A 14683-nucleotide genomic window follows, 5' to 3' on the forward strand; every position below is an offset into this window, starting at 1 on the left:
TCAGTGTTCTTGCGGAAATTCAAGCAGCCAGTGTAGACAGCTGGCAAGTTTTTCCGCAAAAGCAACTGCTTTTGCGGAAAAACTTGCCAGTCTAGACACAACCTTAGGGTATGTCTACACTACCACCCTAGTCCGAACTAGGGTGGTAATGTAGGCATACCGCACTTGCAAATGAAGCCCGGGATTTGAATTTCCCGGGCTTCATTTGCATAAGCCGGGCGCCGCCATTTTTAAATCCCGGCTCGTTCGAACCCTGTGCCGCGCGGCTAGACACAGCACGGACTAGATAGTGCGGAATAGCTAGCTATTCCGCACTATCTGTATGCCTAGTTCGGACTAGGGTGGTAGTGTAGACATACCCTTAGAGTTTTTGCTGAATTCTTAGCCAATCAGCAACTGCCCCCAGCAGCCCCTTCCTGCAGGGAACTGCACCAGGCTTCCCCGGCCACACACAGCACCGGCCCGCATGTCCCTCCTTTGCCCTGGCCTGAGCTGTGCCTGCTCACTGCTTGGCCCCTACCCGCAGGTCCACACCCACATCCTGCTTCGTCCATTGCCCTGCCTGGCCCCCTGCCTCCCTGTCTTTGGACTGGACTGTTTGGATCAGTGACTGCATTGGATCTGGTGCCTGCCCCTGGGCAGCGGGTACAGAGTCACAGCCTGGCCAGCTCCCAACTTCTACAGCTCCTGAGTTGGGCATTCTGAAATGATGAGATTGTCTTAACCATGGGCCTCAATGTAAAATAATTAATATTGTGTTATTTCTATTCACCCTCTGCCTTTTCAGACCATCAGCTTGCACTCAGACCACACACATATACTTTTATACAACAGTGAAACAAGAGTCTCACCTCATCACAGGCTTCCAGGAGCTGGGGCTTTAACAAACACCAATTATCACAAGACTCATTATAGAATCATTAGTGCTGGTGACACTGTTCAGGGAGCCAGAGCAGCCTAAGTGCACATGATAATCACGCCTTGGAAACACTGAAACCAGCTTAACCAAGGCTTTGGCCTTTGAATTTTAGATCATTAGACTTGGAAGTATCTGACTGTATCAGGAGGTATCTCTAAATATTGATTTCACTACACACACCGCAACCATGAAAATACTCCACTGATAATCATTAAAACGTACCAAAGGGCACAGTTAAGAGCAGTGTTCATAAGAACTTATTAGACTTTGATTTACAAATATTCACTTTGCTTATCTAGACATGTACTGTGGACAGTCTGTATGTTAATGGTTATAAAACATTGGCTTTTGCAATCTGTCCCTCCTCTCATTAAATCATTACTGTCTGATTAAAATAGCTTCTGATCCCACCCCCGTGATCTCTCACCAAAAAAAATGTAAATGGATAAACATGTATTGAATGCTTCAAACTCATATTTTTATGCAACTGTGAAAACGTGAATGACTAATAAGTATAAAATTGCTTAAAATAAACATGCCAACATTTTGTATTAATAAAAGAAAATTCTGCCAGCCTGTTACTCCATGCCCACAACCCCTCCTCCTGCATGCTTATGGGGAGGAGGGTGCTGCTGTCAATGTGACACCCCAGGGACCCTCCCCACCAGCCCTAGGGCCGAAGGTGGGGCCAGAGCTCTGGTGGGACATTGCTCACTAAACCTTCCGGGACTGCAATTCCCAGAGCAGCCAGAGCCAGCCCCAGAAGCCAATTGTTGATGGAGGCAGGGCGGGACATTGAAGCTGCCCTTGGGAGCACCTGGCCCGGAGGAGCCATGGCCACAGCGAGCCCCATGGAAAGTCTCCGGGAGGAAGCGACGTGTCCCCTCTGCCTGGAGTATTTCACGGACCCGGTGGTCACAGCCTGTGGGCACAATTTCTGCCGCGCCTGCCTCAGCCGGTGCTGGGAGGGACCCGACCCAGCCGCCTCCTGCCCGCAGTGCAGGGACCCAGTGCAGCAGGGGTCTCTCCGGCCCAACAGGCAGCTGGCAAACATGGTAGAATTAGTCAAACAGCTGAGCCTGCCGGCAGCGAGGGGAGTGGGTGGGGGTGGGGTGTGCGGGGTGCACCAGGAGGCGCTGAAGCTGTTCTGCAAGGAAGATCTAGCCCCCATATGCATGATCTGCAGAGAGTCCCGGGCGCACCGTGCGCACATCGTGGCTCCTTTGGAGGAGGCTGCCCAGGAGTACAAGGTAGGGAACTGCTGCCCTGTCTGCTGGGGAATTATTCTGGGTTTTAGTCACTGGCTAATTTCCCTGTTCCCTGGCCCAGTGCGACTCACCAGCCAGCTGAAGCCTGCCTGGCCCGGGAGAGGCTGTGACAAAAGAAATGCTCCGGCCCAGGGGCAACAGAGGCAAAATACCAAGTCTTTAAAGACACCAGCTGTGGGAAAGTTTTCTCTGCCATGCTGAGCCCTCTTCCAACACAGCCCCTGCTGGGGAAACGTGGGAACTTTGCACACAAGGGCAGGGTGGGCTGACAGAGGCAGGGACAAGGCCACAGAGGCCAACAGAGACAGGTGGGGGTGGTCCTGGGCAGGCAGGCAGGCGTGGGCATGTCCTGTGCTCTGGGGATGTCTTAGTGACCCCCCTAACCAGACATGCTGGTTTGCATAAGGAATGATGGGGGTTTGTACTGAGGTGCAACTGTGAGGTGTGAATGAGAAGAGCTGCCAGCTGGGCTGTGTGACCGCGGATGGGGGAGTTACAGTGTCTGGTTTTTAACAGAAGGCTGTTTAAGGGAATTGGTTATTTTTATTTGCATCACAGGAGCCCTTAGGGACTCTGCACAAAACGCAGCGAGGGACAGTCCCTGCCCCACGCAGGTCACTGCTGCCCAGAGCTGGACCAGGCACTGAGGCAGCGTGTGCCTGCCCAGAGGGCATTGCCACTGCGGGCGTTTAGGACAGAGCTGGGCAAACCCCCATCATTCCTTATGCAAACCTGCATGTCTAGTTAGGGGGGTCACTGATGCATCCCCAGAGCACAGGACATGCCCACGCCTGCCTGCCGGGCCTCCCCCACCTGTATTCGTTGGCCTCTGTGGGCCTGTCCCTGCCTCTGTCAGCCCATCCCCACCTACGTCATTCTGTGTGGAGATGCCACCCTCTCTTGCCCCCACATTCACAGGTGTCCTGCTGAAGCCTCAGTCTCCTCCTGTCCCTTTCTCGCCAGGCAAAGCCACAGCCAGGGCTGAGTCCCCACCGGACAGGGACTGAGCCCCACAGAACTGGGACTGTGCAGCGTAACGCCAGACAAATGGCCTCCTGACATCTCATGGGGTTTGCCCTGGTGCTTAGCCCAGCTCTGCCCAACAAGGGCAGCCCCCAGCCCTCAGGGCTGAACTCCTAGACCATTGTTAAACCCCGGTGGCAAATTGATATAACATTTGGATTTGTTAGTTAAACCTTCTTTACAACAGGTTTATTGATTCACGCCCATGTCACTCCAGTGCCCTGTTACAGGCTGGGCCACTAATCCACCCGTACACACCAATCAAAAGTGGTGATAATTGAGATTTCTGTCTAGTTAATAAAAAAGACTCAACCTGAACTAGTAACAGTGAGAATCTGACACAAACGCAGTCTGCATTGATAGGATTTCACCTTCTTCAGGCCCTGATGTCACACAGCCATTGGGAGGAGCAGTCATCTTGGACCATGAGTGGGAAAACGCCCCGTTCCCCACCCCTCTCAGCTTCACAATGAAACCTCCCAGTCCCAATCTCTGTTTCCTCAGGGGAAAATCCAGGCCCATTTGAAGACTCTGAGGGGAGAAAGAGAAAAGCTGCTGGGATGGAAAGCGAAGGAGGAGGGGAGAAGTCAGGAGTATCTGGTAGGTGCCTGTAGCTATGGATTGGCAGGGGGGAGGGTCTGTTTGGAGGCAGACTCCTGTGTGGCCTTGGGAATGTGGGACAGGACTTTGCTCCATGACTACAGATTGCTGGGTTAGATCCATGTGCAGACAGGCCCTGAGCTTCCATGTCAGGGGATGAGTGAATGCCCAGCCTTTGTGATTTTCCCAGAAATCCTCCCCCAGTGACCTGAATGTCCCTGTGAAGGGCTGTCCAGTGGCTCTGCTCTTTTCTTGTATTAACGTGTTTGCTTCTGTTTTTTCGCTGGGTGTCTGTGTCAGTGTGGGGCTGAGCAGTGTTCCCAGTACACTGAGTGCTTGGATGGCAACTCAGGAGACATGCAGGAGCTGCCCAGCTGATTAGCACAATGTCCACAACTACATGTTGTTTCAGCAGGTGTGCACATTTGGACATGCCTCAGTGCACATAGAAAATTTATTCCACACATGGATGGAGAAGAGTAAATAAAAACATTGGTGCTGAGTCCTGACCCTGCTGCTCTGGGTCTGAATTCCCAGAGCCCATGAGTAACAGAACATGCTGCCCATTCCAAGCAGGGAATCATCCCTTTCACAGGGACAGAGGGGCCAAAGGCGAAACTGTGGGATGCCTCAGCCTAGTACCCACAGATGGTATTACTGGTTCTCAGGCTCTGCCCATACCCCTGACCAGCCCTTTCCCTGTTTTCACACAGAAACAAAAGACACAAGCCGAGAGGCAGAAGATTGTGGCCGAGTTTCAGCAGCTGCGGCAGTTCCTGGAGGAACAAGAGCGACTCCTGCTGGCCCAGCTGCAGAAGCTGGACGAGGAGATTGGGAGGCTCCAGACTGACACTGTCAGGAAACTCTCTGCTCAGATTTCTCGTCTCAGCGAGCAGATCGGTGAGCTGGAGGGGAAGTGTCAGAAGCCAGCGAGTGAATTCCTGCAGGTGAGACTGAGGGAGAAACGTCCCAGCTCCCCACACAGGGGAGGGAGGCTCCTGAATCACAAGTGGGTGTGTTCAATGAGATTTTTTTCTCTCTATCCCCTATAGGACATCAGAAGCACCTTGAGCAGGTAGGTGACACTCGCTCCTATCACTTCACAGTGAGGGGAAGGTCACAGGCTGGGCACAAATCTCTGATCAGCTTCACCCCTAGGGTCTCACAGCAGACTCTGGAATTCCCCATTCAGGGCACAGTCTGACCTCAAGTGTTTCCTGGAGCTGTCACCTCCCTGGGGACTGGCTGCCTCAGGGCTGTGGGGTGGGACATGGGCCTGTCTCTGCTGGGCACTGGGCACATTCAGCCCAGGGCAGCAGGGACCCAGAGTCTGTCCCACCCGAGGGCTGTTTGGAGACCTGTGGGAATGGGCTGGGGAGAGGGGAGCTGGTGTCTCAGTCTAGTCCCTAGTGGGCAGATTCCTACAGCCCTTCCCCTGGGAACCTCCTGCCCCTCAGCGCCTGGAGGCCAAGGGGTGAGTTGGCCGTGGAGACTCAATTCCCCTTTTGTCCCCCAGCTGGTCTCCCCAAGCCAGAGCTGCAGACTGTTCATGGGACCTTTGAGGGGACGTTGCAGGGCCAAGGGCTGCGCTGCCCCTGCTCTCGGGCTGGGAGAACTGGAGGGATTCGAACTCCAGGCCCAGCAAAGCAGCGACTCACTGGCCAGAGCTGGAGAACTGAGTCACTCGGTGCAGTGTCCCCATGTGACGTTGTCTCTCCCCAGGTGTGAGACGGGGCTGTTCCAGCCGCCAGAGGAGATTTCTCCTGAACTGGGCGAGCGAGTCAGGGGATTCTCCCGGAAAACGACTTCACTGTTGGAGACGCTGAGGCAGTTCACAGGTACGGAGAAGGGCTGGGAGAGGGGAGAGTAAGTGACGTGTCTGAGGCCGTGGAAAGAGACCGATGCTGGTCATTTGGTTCCTGGTTAGATGAAGCTTCTGTTTAACTATGAGGTGACAATGGCTCCCACTTGCCATCCCAGACACTCAGGTTGATTAATTGAACCTTATTTATTCCAAAAGCCGCTTTGTAATTACAGTGACGTTAGAGCACAAAATGGCTGACACACAGACAGAAACACTCAGCTCTGTGTTGCTCTCTGTAGAAACGCTGAGTACACATACCCCACGGCCCACAGGTAGAGCCAGGAGTTCGCAAACTCTGAACCTCCCTCTACTGTCAAAGAGACACTAGTGGGTGAAGTTACTTTGAGGCCAAAGTCTTTGCAGGATCTGGGCCTAGACTGTGACAAACATCAGGAAGTGAATGAGCCAAACCCAGCGGAGTCTGCAGGGCGGGAGGGGATTTTGAGGAGAAAGTGCTTTTGAGGAGGGCTGGCTGTGAGGCTTCAGGGACATTGGTTCCTTTGTTGGGAGAGGCCTGAGTGAGGGAAGAAGTAGAAGGCTTCAAACATTTTTACATTAAATACCTGAGAGTACATCTACACTGAGGGACAAAGTTGAATTAAGCTACAAAACTTCCACTGAGTTCATTGCCTAGCTGCAGTCAAAGTAGCTTAACTTGGCTGTTGGCGCAGTCCACACAGCGGGCAGTGGAAGGAGGAGCACTCTCCCTCCAGCTTCCCTTACTCCTCCTGAAATGAGGGGTACTGGCACCAACAGACGTGCCCCTCAGTGCGATTAGCTGTTTTCACTCGACCTCTAAATCGAACCATGGGAGATTGACAGCGTCAGCCTCGATCTTCTCTGCAGTGTAGGTGTACTCAAATGTGTCTCTGCTGTATCGAAAACCCAGGTCTGTGTGTTAGGATTGGGGATGTCGTGGGCAATATGCACTCCTGAAGTGTCAACTCTCTTCTCCCTTCCCCCACCAGACACGCTGCCCTCTGCACTGGAGAGAGTGGGAAGAAAGTCCTTGGGAGCTTTCAGACAGGGTGAGGTTTCACGTGGAGACTGAAAACACCTTCCTGAGCGTGTAGCTCAAGTCACCAACCAAACCCCCAGCGACCACGACAGGCAGAGCCCAAACCTGCCCAATGAGCAGTGAGGCGCCCCAGGGGCATGGGATCAGAAGGACGAGGGGCTGTGTCCTGCCCCCTTTAAGAAATGGGATGGTCGGACCCCCCACTTCTCACTATGGGCACAGTTTGCGGGCAGGGGGCTTTGCAGGCAGGGGCTGCGCTTTGTGTCGGGGCAGCTGATCAGCGCAGCCCCTCCTTGGGCACCAGCCTCTGCCCTGTGCTGCCCCTCCCAGTGACCCCACCCCAGATCCCCTTCCCCAGAGCCCTGCCCCCGGCCAGGCCAGAAGCCAGAGCTGGGCTCCCCCCATTGAGCCCGGCTGCCCTGAGGAGCCCTGGACCCTCCACTGCCCTGGGGGTGACTAATGCCCAGGCCCTGCTCTCTGGGGTGAGGCGGCTCTTCCCCCGCGCTGCCCCCTCCCCTCTGAGCCCTGGGCGGGGGGTGGAGGCTGCAGCAGGGGAGGGAGTTTCCCTCTAGGGGTTAAAGCTGGAACCTGCCTCCTCTGTCCCCTCCCCCCGCACTGAACCCTCCTGCTCTGGGCCTGGCCCTGGGGGTGGAGCAGCCCGAGCTGGGGGGCAGGAGTCTGCAGCCTCTGCACACAAATGAGAAGCTGATGAAGCGGGTCCCATTGCCCAGGCTGAGGCGCTGCAGTGACAGCTCAGCTCCATCTCACGGCCCAGGGCAGAGGCAGCTCCCTGGGGCCCAGGCCTGTCCCAGCCACAACAGGGCTGCTGGGGAGGGTGAGAAATGGCCCCAGCCGCCCCCAGGGCTGAGCTCTGCCCCTCACGCCCTGATTCTCTCTCCCCAGCGACTGTGACTCTGGATCCAGACACGGCTCATCCCGACCTCGGCCTGTCTGGGGATGGGAAACGTGTGAGATGGGCAGACACATGGCAGCCACTGCCCGACAACCCGGAGAGATTTGACACTCGGCCCTGTGTGCTGGGCCGTGAGGGGTTCACCTCGGGGAGACATTGCTGGGAGGTGGAGGTGGGGGATGGGCGAGACTGGGCTGTGGGGGTGGCCAGAGAGTCTGTGAGCAGGAAGGGAGGGATCAGTTTTAGCCCTGAGGAGGGAATCTGGGCTGTGGAGAGGTGGGGGGGTCTGTTCCAGGCTCTCACCTCCCCTGTGACCCCCCTGCTCCTGAGCCCCCCCCGCAGGATCCGTGTTTGTCTGGACTGTGACCGGGGGCAGGTGACATTTATTGATGCTGGTTCTGAGGCCCCGATCTTCACTTTCCCTCGGGGCTCCCTCCCTGGGGAGAGAATCCGACCCTGGCTCTGGGTGTGGTCAGGATCCCAGCTCAGCCTGTGCCCCTGAAATCAGCCTCTCTGGCCTCACACAGCCCAGGCTCTGTTACCTCACAGGACTCCCCTCACCCAGCCCCTGGCTCCTCATCTCTATGATGCCTGAAAGCTGCTCCCCCTCCCTCCCTGCAGCCCCAGAGATAGGAGGGGTAAGGAGAAGGCTCTTTTGGGCTGCTACAGGGGCAGAGGTGGGGGTTGGGCAGAGGCAGAATTAACAACTGGGCTGGGGACAGGCGGAGGTGGGGGTGGCGGGATGCAGAATTAACTAATCAGGGTTTGGGGGTTTGGGGAGACGCTGCTCAGCAGCATGGAGCCATTTGTACCAGTCTGTGCCCTGAGATCTCACTGGGGTCTCCAGCCAGAGCTCCTGCTGCAGGAGCCAAAGTCGCCTTCCCCTGTGACCGTGGGGCAGCCGGCAACACTTGTAGCCAGTGTCCCCCTAAGTTTTTCCATTCCTGAGTGGAGGGAGTTTGGTCTTGTGCACCAATACTGAGGTCATGGGCGCTTGTTGGGACGTGTGCCATGAACATTCATATTTAAACATGAGTCTTGTTACTTCTGTACAAACAACTTTTGAAGAAAATGTTATTTGTTTCTATTGAGTATGGAACACGACTTTCAGCCTGTCTCCCTGAGTCCATGTGGGTATTTCCCTTAATATGGGCATTTTCATTGAAGTTCCTTTGGAGAATACTGCTGTTAGATTTCCAAAGCTGTGACATGTTCCAAAACAACACGAATAGCTTTTGTCCAAGCCCCACATGTACCACAAAACGCAAGTCTCAGTTTCCTCTCCCCTGCTGAGGGCTTACTTTAATTCTTGCTGCTTTCTAAGGGTACGTCTACACGGAGGAGCTATTTCAGGATCCTGCAGCTATCCCGAAATAGCTATTCTGCATCTATTGAAGCAGCCCATTATTCTGAAATAGATTTCAAAATAACATGTGGCTTATTCTGACATCCTGGTAACACTCCTTCCACAAGCGTTAAGGGGTGTTTCAGAGTAGCGAGTTATTTCAAAATTTGGCACTGTGTAGATTGTGCTAAATTATGAAATAAGGTATTTTGAAATAGCTTAGCACATATTGCGTAGCTTATTTTGAATTAAGAGTGCTGTGTAGATGCACCCTAAAACTTTACAGGAGATCTGCAATGTGGTCCAGATATTTGTATTTAAAATGGGGCTTTTCATTTTACATACTACAGATCTATAACACAAATATAACAGCACCCCCCCATGTTGATCCACAAACTCCTCCAATACAAAGTAAGAACAGGGGCAACAGGCTGTTAGTGTTGTACTATACACGAGACACTTCCCAAAGGATAACGTGTAGCATGTCCCCACTGGACTCCTGTAGCAGGAAGGCATGGCCACACTCCACCACAGGGAATCCTGACGGGCCCACTGTGCTGGGCAGCAAAGGAGCTTGCACCTGGTGTGGCCTGGTCGTCTTGCTGGAGGTTGGCTTGTTTTGCAAGGTATTTACAGGGGACCTAGGTCACCTCTTCCAAATGCTCTTTGAGGTAGAGCTGGAGGGAAACTGTGTTTTGTTTATTTGTTTCAACACAGTAGAAAAATGCTGAGTTAGAAAAACAGCCTGTTCCTAGACGGCTGAGAATCAGCTGAGCCACGTCCTCCATCCCCGAGGGGTTTTTACTCTCCTCGGCTCGAACACGTCTCTTCCTGAGGCCAGACTGAACGGTGAATACACCATCACTGGGACCCTTATGTGGACCGCCCCTTTTCCTCCAGTGTCTCTCAAGAGAACACTCCACTGGCTACGGCTGTGTGAGGAGATCTACTCTAATAAGCAGTGACGTTGGTACTTGGTGATGGTGGCTGGGGGTCGTTCTGAAAGGCTGCAGGCACCATTTCACCCTTTTGTTCTTCACTGTGGGTATGTCTACATGGCAGGGCTAAAGCCAAAAGCCAAGTGGCCCAGCCGAGCGGTGGGCGTCAGGGGGACTCTCATGCCTGCAGACTCCCCCGCACTGCTGGGAATCGGGTGGGTCTGACGTCTCTGTGTGTCTGTGACTGTCCATTGAACGTCGCCCTGCTTGGGCCTTTCTCCCCTTGAGAACAAACCTTTAGGCTCAGACACTGATGGGCGGGGGCAGCACAACATTTTGTGTGTGATACAAACCCGGCCACGTGCTGCGCCTCTGGGGCCAGGAGAACAGTCTGTGCCTGAGAGCAGGGTTTAAATGTGCGTCTCCCTGCCCCAGGCCCAGTGCTGATGGGAGCCAGGGAGCTGGGATGCAGCCCAGCCCTGGGACCAGCAGCCTCTCTGTCAGGAGAGAGAAATGGTGTTTGCAGGGAGGCTGCCCCAGGCCTTCCCCCGCCCCCCCTGCTCACACAAGCAGCAGAGCTCCAGGGCACAGCCCCTGCACCTGTCGCCTCAGGCCAGCTGCCCTGAGCTCTAGGGCCTGAGACACCTGCTCTCACCTGGGTCTGGTGGGGTGGCGGGGAGTAGCCCAGCCAGAACTTTAGGGCTTTGCCGGAGGCCAATGCAGCCCCAGGAGGGCCCAGGGAGGTCTGAGCTCAGGGGGCAGGAGGAGGAGCCCTGAGGGCTGACGTGACACCGGTGGCCTGGCTGGCCCTGCTCCCTCTGGGCACCTTTCCCCTCGGCCCTTATTGCTTCCCCACAGCTGCTGGGTTCCCACGACTTCCCCTCTCCTCCCCTGGCTTCCTCAGCCCCCGGCCCCACAGCCCTTCCTGCCTGCTGGACTCTGCATGTTCCAGGCCATTTGCTGTGGGTCTGAGCCTCCATGGTGCTTCTGAAGGGCTGCCTGAGGAAACGGGGCTGGGTGGCCTGAGGGAGAAGGGGTCTGACTTGCGATCAGAAGCCTGAGGGTTTGAGTTCCATGGCAGCAGCTTTGCTGTGCCTGGGGCCCTGCCATCTTCAGCCTGGAAACCTCCTCTTGGCTCCAGCTGGTTCCTGCAGAACCCTCCCACTTCCTGTGCTTTGGCTTCCTGGTCCTTAGGCTGGTGAGAAGAGATTTTTGTGCCTTCTGCTGAGTGTCTAATGCCCAGTGCTTGGTCTCTTATTTGTCTGGCTCAGTGGGAGGCTGGGATGTGCTGGGGCCATGGAACCTACTCCTAAAATAGGAGATCCTGGGTTTAACTCCTGGTGGTGCCTTGTTGTAGCCTTTGCTCACATTTTCCTATGCCCTTCTGGGACACAGAAGAGGCCTCCCCTGGCCACCCATGGATCTGCTGGTTCAGGAAAAGGCTGGTTCATAGAATCATAGGACTGGAAGGGACCTCGAGAGGTCATCAAGTCCGGCCCCCCGCCCTCAAGGCAGGATCAAGCTCCGTCTACACCATCCCTGACAGATGTCTATCTAACCTGTTCTTAAATATCTCCAGAGAGGGAGATTCCACCACCTCCCTTGGCAATTTATTCCAATATTTGACCACCCTGACAGTTAGGAATTTTTTCCTAATGTCCAATCTAAACCTCCCCTGCTGCACTTTAAGCCCATTACTCCTTGTCCTGTCCTCAGAAACCAAGAGGAACAAATTTTCGCCTTCCTCCTTGTGACACCCTTTTAGATATTTGAAAACCGCTATCATGTCCCCCCTTAATCTTCTTTTTTCCAAACTAAACAAGCCCAGTTCCTTCAGCCTTCCTTCATAGGTCTTAATAAGCTTAATAAGCAAGCGTACTCTCTATCCCAATATCTACATCATTGATGAAGATATTGAACAGTACGGGTCCCAAAACAGACCCTTGAGGAACTCCACTTGTTATCCCTTTCCAGCAGGATTTAGAACCGTTAACAACAACTCTCTGACTACGGTTATCCAGCCAATTATGCACCCACCTTATCGTGGCCCTATCTAAGTTATATTTGCCTAGTTTATCAATAAGAATATCATGCGAGACCGAATCAAATGCCTTACTAAAGTCTAGGTATATGACATTCACCGCTTCTCCCTTATCCACAAGGCTCGTTATCTTATCAAAGAAAGCTATCAGATTAGTTTGGCATGACTTGTTCTTCACAAACCCATGCTGGCTATTCCCTATCACTTTATTACCTTCCAAGTGTTTGCATATGATTTCCTTAATTACCTGCTCCATTATCTTCCCTGGGACAGACGTTAAACTGACCGGTCTGTAGTTTCCTGGGTTGTTCTTATTCCCCTTTTTATAGATGGGCACAATATTTGCCCTTTTCCAGTCTTCTGGAATCTCCCCTGTCTGCCATGATTTTTCAAAGATCATAGCTAAAGGCTCAGATACCTCCTCTATCAGCTCCTTGAGTATCCTGGGATGCATTTCATCAGGACCTGGTGACTTGCTGACATCTAACTTTCCTAAGTGATTTTTAACTTGTTCTTTGTGTATCCTATCTTCTAAACTTACCCTCTCTCTGCTTGTATTCACTACGTTAGGCACACCTCCAGACTTCTCGGAGAGGAACATTAGGAAGAAGGAAACCATAAACCTGGAGTGAGTGCAAAGGCAACTGACAAGGCAGGGATCTGGCTGCAATTCCTGGGACAGGAGAGCCAGAGCCATAAACCCTTGTGATTCCCTGGGGGTGTCAGCACCAGCCAGAGATCCTGCGAATGTAACCTCTGTAGCTCCTACCACCTGTTCCTGTGTTTTATATTGAGGAAAAGCACAAGGCATTGTAAATTAGAACCTAATCAAACCAATCACATTGAGACTGGAGCCTCCAGCATTCCTCTAATCTCATTAACATGGACACAAGACAAGATTCTGTCTCTCACTTACTAAGCCTTAGAACAAACATAAGAACGGCTGTACTGGGTCAGACCAAAGGTCCTTCTAGCCCAGTATCCTGTCTGCTGACAGTGGCCAGCACCAAGTGCCCTAGAGAGGGTGGACCAGAGACAATGATCAAGCGATTTGTCTCCTGCCATCTCTCTTCAGCCTCTGACAAACAGAGGCCAAGGACAGATGATACCAAACTGGGTGGGGTTGCAACTTCTTTGGAGAATAGGGACATAATTCAAAATGACCTTAGCAAGTTAGAGAAATGGTCAGAGGTAAACAGGATGAAGTTTAATAAAGAGAAATGCAAAGTGCTCCACTTAGGAAGGAACAATCAGTTCCATACATACAAGATGGGAAGCGACTGTCTAGGAAGGAGCATGGCGGAAAGGGATCTAGGGGTCATAGTGGACCACAAGTTGAATATGAGTCAACAGTGTGATGCTGTTGCAAAAAAAGCAAATATGATTCTAGGTTGTATCAACAGGTGTGTTGTAAGCAAAACTCGTGAAGTCATTCTGCCGCTCTACTCTGCACTAGTTAGGCCTCAGCTGGAGTACTGTGTCCAGTTCTGGGCGCCACATTTCAAGAAAGATGTGGAGAAATTGGAAAGGGTACAGAGAAGAGCGACAAGAATGATTAAAGGTTTAGAGAACATGACCTATGAAGCCAGGCTTCATGAACTGGGCTTGTTTAGTTTGGAAAAAAGAAGATTAAGGGGGGACAGGATAGCGGTTTTCAAATATCTAAAAGGGTGTCACAAGGAGGAAGGCGAAAATTTGTTCCTCTTGGTTTCTGAGGACAGGACAAGGAGTAATGGGCTTAAAGTGCAGCAGGGGAGGTTTAGATTGGACATTAGGAAAAAATTCCTAACTGTCAGGGTGGTCAAATATTGGAATAAATTGCCAAGGGAGGTGGTGGAATCTCCCTCTCTGGAGATATTTAAGAACAGGTTAGATAGACATCTGTCAGGGATGGTGTAGACGGAGCTTGATCCTGCCTTGAGGGTGGGGGGCTGGACTCGATGACCTCTCGAGGTCCCTTCCAGTCCTATTATTCTATGATTCTATGACACCATTTTATCCCTTTTATGGACCTAACCTCCATGAAATTATCTAGCTTCTCTTTAAACTCTGTTCTAGTCCTAGCCTTCACAGCCTCCTCTGGCAAGGAGTTCCACAGGTTGACTACATGCTGTGTGAAGAAGAACTTCCTTTTATTAGTTTTAAACCTGCTACCCATTAATTTCATTTGGTGTCCTCTAGTTCTTCTATTTAGGGAACTAATAAATAACTTTTCTTTATCGGCCCTCTCCACACCACTCATGATTTTATAGACCTCTATCATATCCCCCCAAATAAATAGATATTGAACCAAAGGCCTAAAACTCTATCCCTGCCTTAACAGAAATCACACATTGCTACATTATTAAATCTAAAATACAAATATAAACAGATATCAAATTCTTACTCCTGCCAGACCCAGGCAGGTGTCAGGGGCTGCAACTCAGGAGCGAGGGCACCACAGGGCCAGGCTGGCAGGGGCTGCTCAACAGGCGTCAGGGGAATCATGGATCCTGGAGGTGCCCAGGCAGGGAGCAGGGGGCTGCAGATGAGGAGTGAAGGCCCCAGAGGACTCAGTTGGCAGGGAAGCGAGTCGCTCCAGGAGTTTTCCCAACAGGGTTTAGCTGCCCAATTTCCTCCCCACGGTGCCGACCACTTCAGCCACTAGGTCAGCCCAGGAGCTAAGGCACGAAAGGGGGGAGGAAGTGAGTCAAACAGTGCGGGGAGGGAAATGCTTGTCTTGCCTTCCTGGGCAGAGCATGGCTTGTGTGGGGC

At 52.7% G+C, this 14683-nt stretch overlaps 1 protein-coding gene across 2 annotated transcripts; it reads left to right on the plus strand.

The window, feature by feature from the left end:
• The first annotated feature begins 240 nt into the window (after positions 1-240).
• Positions 241-8722, plus strand: LOC149522748 (zinc finger protein RFP-like). 2 transcript variants are annotated; one of them, XM_089771092.1, is made up of 7 exons: positions 242-2169; positions 3715-3810; positions 4524-4757; positions 4863-4885; positions 5533-5648; positions 6643-6702; positions 7596-8722. In XM_089771092.1, the coding sequence occupies exons 1-7, from the start codon at positions 1696-1698 to the stop codon at positions 8105-8107; spliced, it is 1515 nt and encodes a 504-aa protein (XP_089627218.1). In that variant the 5' UTR covers positions 242-1695; the 3' UTR covers positions 8108-8722. The 2 variants fall into 2 exon arrangements, with proteins under 2 accessions (XP_089627219.1, XP_089627218.1); XM_089771093.1 differs by lacking the exon at positions 3715-3810 and having other exon boundaries at positions 241-2169.
• Positions 8723-14683: the final 5961 nt, after the last annotated feature.

This window comes from Pelodiscus sinensis, chromosome 19, assembly GCF_052426305.1.
Source record: "Pelodiscus sinensis isolate ZL-2025 chromosome 19, ASM5242630v1, whole genome shotgun sequence".
Lineage (NCBI taxonomy): Eukaryota > Metazoa > Chordata > Testudines > Trionychidae > Pelodiscus > Pelodiscus sinensis.

Bases quoted from the DNA above. Each gene is read 5' to 3' on its own strand.
- LOC149522748 (XM_089771092.1), top strand. From the start codon at position 1,696: ATGGAGGCAGGGCGGGACATTGAAGCTGCCCTTGGGAGCACCTGGCCC. The intron at 4,886-5,532 runs GTAGGTGACACT...GTCTCTCCCCAG, and splicing joins ATCAGAAGCACCTTGAGCAG to GTGTGAGACGGGGCTGTTCC. The intron at 6,703-7,595 runs GTGAGGTTTCAC...CTCTCTCCCCAG, and splicing joins CTTGGGAGCTTTCAGACAGG to CGACTGTGACTCTGGATCCA.